The following is a 5,436-nucleotide window of genomic DNA, read 5'->3' as shown; positions in this document are numbered from 1 at the left end:
GGATTGTCGTTCTTTTGTTTTATTTCGTTTTATATCAAGAAATGTTGACTAACAGTGTAATAAGGAACACACAAAAATGTATGTGAACATGCTTTGACCCTGGAATATAGACAGAAATACATCTTAGCCATAGTGTTTGATGAGGAGGAGTCTTTAGGTCCCTGGTTGTATAGTCTACCCTGTAAACACAACCACAGAAAATTAAGATGAATCGGTGATGATCTTGATGATGGTTTTGCTGAAGAAGTTGACATTCCCATCCCCGTATGCGGTATGGAATCTATGGCCTATAGGAGCACAAACACATGGGCTTTTTTAGTTTATCGTTGTCCAAGCAGTTGGACCACAGCTGTACGTTTATAAAGACGGATATAATGACTTTATTTCCCTTTCAGAAGAGCCTTGACAAAGACTCACAGTACTGGTATTACTATAATATCTGTAGGCTTGCCAAGATTTATGCCTGAAATCATATATTTAAACATTCAGGTCCATGTTTTCCACTAAGATAATGCATCTCATGATCATTAACGACATATATATCGGAGTAACTTACCTGTACCATGTGTTATGGATCACATTTGACGCCCATTGCCTCCCAGCGGAAACACATTTCGTCTCCCAATTCCACAAATTGTGAGAGTCTACATCGAGTAAGCTTCTTCTCGCCTCCTCGGCATCTAACGTTGTCCATCCACACCGGGTTATGGCCGTACCCGTAGGCGTTGGCTCCGGCATGAAAACCTCCACTATGAAATATCACGTACAAGAATAGTATTTTCAGGTAATTATTTCCATTAACAAGTTATTATTGTATATTACGGACTACTGAATAAGCAGTTTTCAATGTATTAATTAAAGAAACTATTATATGAAGAGGATGAGATTGGCAAAAGAGGGGAACGTTTGATAAATTAGGTTTCGCGCCATATGCAAACTTTTTTTTACGTTCCTCTCACACCCGCCTACTAGTTCGCCCACAGACACAGCTATATATATTATATACTAACAATGTTTACGGTTACCTGAAGCCGAGTTGTCGACAGACGACCGTGGCGATGTCTTTGTCCACGCGCCGATTACAGACAACACCCCATTGGCCGTTGTGGTAAACCTCCAGTCTGCCCTCAAGTTTAGACGGTCCATCCACCAGGCGCAACTGTCCTAACAGCAAAACCGTGTCTATATTATACCTGTCCTAACACAGTAAAACCGTGTCTATATTATACCTGTCCTAACAGCAAAACCGTGTCTATATTATACCTGTCCTAACAGCAAAACCGTGTCTATATTATACCTGTCCTAACACAACAAAACCGTGTCTATATTATACCTGTCCTAACACAACAAAACCGTGTCTATATTATACCTGTCCTAACACAACAAAACCGTGTCTATATTATACCTGTCCTAACAGCAAAACCGTGTCTATATTTTACCTGTCCTAACCACAAAACAGTGACTATATTATAATTGTCCTAACACAGAAAAACCGTGCCAATATTATACCTGTACATGTCCTAACAGCAAAACCGTGTCTATACTATACTTGTCCTAACACAACAAAACCGTGTATATATTATACCTATCTTAACACAACAAATCTATGTCTGTATTAGACCTGTCCTAACACAGCAAAAACCATGCCTTTAGTATACCTGTCCTAACACAGCAAATCCTCACATGGGCGAACGCTCAACTAAAGGCCGAAAATGAGGCATTGTCAAGGGAGACATTAGGAAGAATAATTATTAAGTTGTTTAGAAAGATGAGAAAATATCCCAAATTTAGTCTCCTCTACGGTCATTACGCCCTACCTGTAACGGTGGAATAAATGGGAAAGTGTGGAGATGTATGGGTGACAATATATTCTGTTTATGTACCTTGGTGTGTGTTTGTGTAAATATATTTCTTTTCTCTTTTTCTTTCTCTTTTAAAGAAGATTCACGTCTTACTCTCAAGGGAAAATCCTTGATTTACATAGTATAATATCAATATTTGATAGTATGAATAGTACTGGACGGTATATATTTCCTCAATTAAAGAATGTACTGTAATTTTTCTCCAATTAAGTCGATAACCGAGTGTGTACGCATGTTAACAGTTGTTTTTCCCAGGTTCTTGTTGTTTATACACTGTATAGATAAACAAACAACCTTCTTCATATGGTGTACACTGTATCCCTACAATTGCTCCCACGGAAGTGACGGAACAATCTCTGTCAGGACTCGAATGGAAGTTACAGTTCACCAATTCGTCTTCATCTCCGTTACAGATGATGTCATCTGTCCACGTGGGGCCACGCCCCCGCCCATAGTCCGACTCTCCATCAACCGATGTCCCTCCCCTAAAACACAAGTTACGGCACATCACCAAAGTGTACTCTCAATCCATCAATACATCCAACAGTCCTTTAGCAGACTAAATTGGCATATTTTAGTCCAAACTTGTGAGACACGCGAGACTAAAATTTGCGTAACCATATGAAACAATGATACCGCTAACATTATGCCCCACAGTGCTTACATGTTTATTATATCGATCATGCGTTAGTATGAATGTTCAAGAATACAAGTTATATTATAAGGTGATACTTACGAGTAAGCCAGCTCCCTACAGACCACTTGGGCGTTGTCTGGATACCAACCAATGTCACAGACATTCCCCCACTCTAATCCTCGCCAGATCTCCAGCCGACCTTCGAACTCCGTCGGTCCGCCCACCATACGTATAGTGCCTGTCAGAAATTGACGATATATCTTATTGATGATGTTCACTGTCATATGAACGCAGTTAGTGCTTCATATTCTAAGAATCATAGCGACATGAACACAATTAATATTTACATAATATTACTGTAACGGTTACAATCAAAATAAAACTGTCTCAGCTTCATTTGTTGCCACACGAATGCTATTTATTCGTGTAGGTCATTTAATTTATAAACAACAAAACCCACAACAAGCAAAACAGAAAAGAGAGAGTGAGAAGCGGTATTTACCGTCTGTATGGGGCTGACAACGGACGCCCACATCCTCGTGGTGGGAACACGTGCCACCTCTAATGAGATCACACTCCACCAATCGACTCTCTCTTCCTCCACATCCAAACTTGTGAATAGACCCACTTCCGGCTCCGTAAGGCGACCATCCTACGTTGGTACGCCCTTCACCTCCGCTAGCAATCACAGAATGTTCATTTTCAATAACAGTTTATTTTGTGATGTCTTGAAATTAATGATTAATAATTCTGTTTAGACACATATGTGTTATTGCCAGATATGATATCAATATTATTGTATGACGTATTTAGTATATTTCTGCCGCTGTCGCTGCGGATATTAATTACAAGGCGCTAATATCGATAAAGGAAGCTAAATATACTGAACTATAAGGATAGCTGACTTGTAACTTTATAAAATGTACGCTACCTGTATCCTAGCTGACGACACACCACGTGCGCGTTCTCGGGGACGTAGTCCCACATATCGTCACACACAGTCCCCCAATCTCCGTTCATGTACACCTCCAGTCGACCCTCTAAAGCCGTCGACCCATTGACCAGGCGGACGTCGCCTGCATAATATAGATTACATATGAATTTGGGCCTGCGAAAGGGCCATGTTGTTGCTTCTCTGAGAAAACATCTAAGTGAGGTTCCGCGTGATATGTCCCCGCTTTGAATCTCGAAGAAAACACGGTTCCAAAACATGTCAGAATAGAATGCAAGCTAACAAATTTGATCGAATAAACCAGATACCTGTTATACGGGTCAACGAACAATGTTAATTGAAGGAGAGGAAAGATGAGAATTCAATCGGAAAGGTATCGAAGGAGTTATTGTCGACGATTCCAAAAATCATCAGAAGATTATGCTTAGAACCAGAAAATTGGATCTAAAAATGGCAGACCCTTATATTATTGATTGAGATATACACACAGAATTTGTCTATTGTGTAATACTAATATAGTTTCTGGAGATAAACTAAGCTTTATGCATCTTCTTTAAACGTCGGTGAAAATGAGTCCCAAACTGGCTGACATTTCCCTAAAACTTTCAGGTTTAACTTAACATCTAAACCCTTTGAAAGAGTTTCTCGCCTATTCCTCGAACCGCTTCCATGAAGAAAATCAAATATATGAAAACACTAATTACGTGTAAGTTACATCCTATTACCAAACGATATACCGAGGTAGTTTATTTGCTTACACGCTATAAATACAATTCTAAGACAGATTTAACGTTGGAGTAACACAATTTCCGGTTCAATATGTATACCTTCTACGTTCTGTCGCCTCTTCAGTAACACATCATACACGGTGGGGTTGGCAGCTCCCTCTAAAACAACCAAAGTAAGGACCACAAGCCCCAGTGACCGATAGTACATGTTGACTGACTCCCGATTTCACAATAAAAGATACACTGGGTACTCTTCTATAACCCCGCATTAACAACGAGAATATTAATAACGTGACTATAATTGCTTAATTCTAAATGTCAAACATTTCTAACATCTGTTTAAACTGGTTACAGTCAAATTACAGAGAGAAACTGGCCTCTGATTAGTGACCGTGATGTGACTGGTACCACTTTGATGATCAAAGCATGTCCTATTATCTAGAATGCGTGGTTAATCTCGATACTAGACCACCGGGGCCGAACATGACCAATCCTGATGCGTTTACCATCATTTTATATTTTAGGAGGGGTCACAGGGGCTTGACACGTCCTATGACCCACAATGAAATATCTAACTACAGGGTCCGAACTGGACTGGCTCCCTGTCTCTAGAATATTAAAATTATTAATAAGAATTGACCTTTATGATTTTGGTCTCTATGGTATGTCTGATCCATATGATATGTAGCAATTCAAGGATATAGAAAGTAATAATAGGATCTACCTTAGTTTTTTTTTTTTTTTTAGATTTTCTTAAACTGCTTGAGAAGGAAATAGTTTTCAGGCTTCTAGCCAGTCTAATTAAAGAGTGGTCTCAACAATTTGTCCATGAAAAAGTGTTAAAATTGCTGGCATTTTATGAATTGTTGTTTTAACGTACATATCGAAGCCGTCGTAGAGTTCATTTGAATGTGTTTGTTTTTTAAGTATCGACTAAGTTTTAGAGAATATTTTGATTTTGCTCTTTACTTCTTATATATTCAGTCAAGATTGATAATGCAATATTAACTTTTTATGGGGTATATCAAGCGCCATATTGGTCCCAAACAACAGGCTAATTATGTCATTAAGTTATAATATGTAGATGTATTGGAGAGTGCCGTTTTAGTAATCGCATATTTATCATATAAAATAGTTTGCTAAACTAAAGGAATACAATGTTAATCGGTCATTTCTTAAGTTTCCCACATGCATTTAATATATACGTATGACACTTCATATTTCTTTAAGATAACTTATGTCAATAAATTGCATTTC

General features: G+C 38.6%; 1 protein-coding gene across 1 annotated transcript; it reads right to left on the bottom strand.

The window, feature by feature from the left end:
- Positions 1-3: 3 nt before the first annotated feature.
- LOC117337509 (neurotrypsin-like) lies at positions 4-4,412 on the bottom strand. The gene is made up of 8 exons (XM_033898519.1): positions 4,279-4,412; positions 3,431-3,575; positions 3,002-3,177; positions 2,599-2,737; positions 2,157-2,347; positions 1,026-1,164; positions 557-749; positions 4-179 (listed from the first exon to the last, which is right to left on the bottom strand). The coding sequence occupies exons 1-7, from the start codon at positions 4,385-4,387 to the stop codon at positions 569-571; spliced, it is 1,080 nt and encodes a 359-aa protein (XP_033754410.1). The 5' UTR covers positions 4,388-4,412; the 3' UTR covers positions 4-179; positions 557-568.
- Between the last annotated feature and the right edge of the window lie 1,024 nt (positions 4,413-5,436).

The sequence above is a fragment of the Pecten maximus genome, chromosome 11 (assembly GCF_902652985.1).
Source record: "Pecten maximus chromosome 11, xPecMax1.1, whole genome shotgun sequence".
NCBI classification, from domain to species: Eukaryota; Metazoa; Mollusca; class Bivalvia; order Pectinida; family Pectinidae; genus Pecten; species Pecten maximus.
This window is presented reverse-complemented; position numbering and strand designations above follow the sequence as displayed.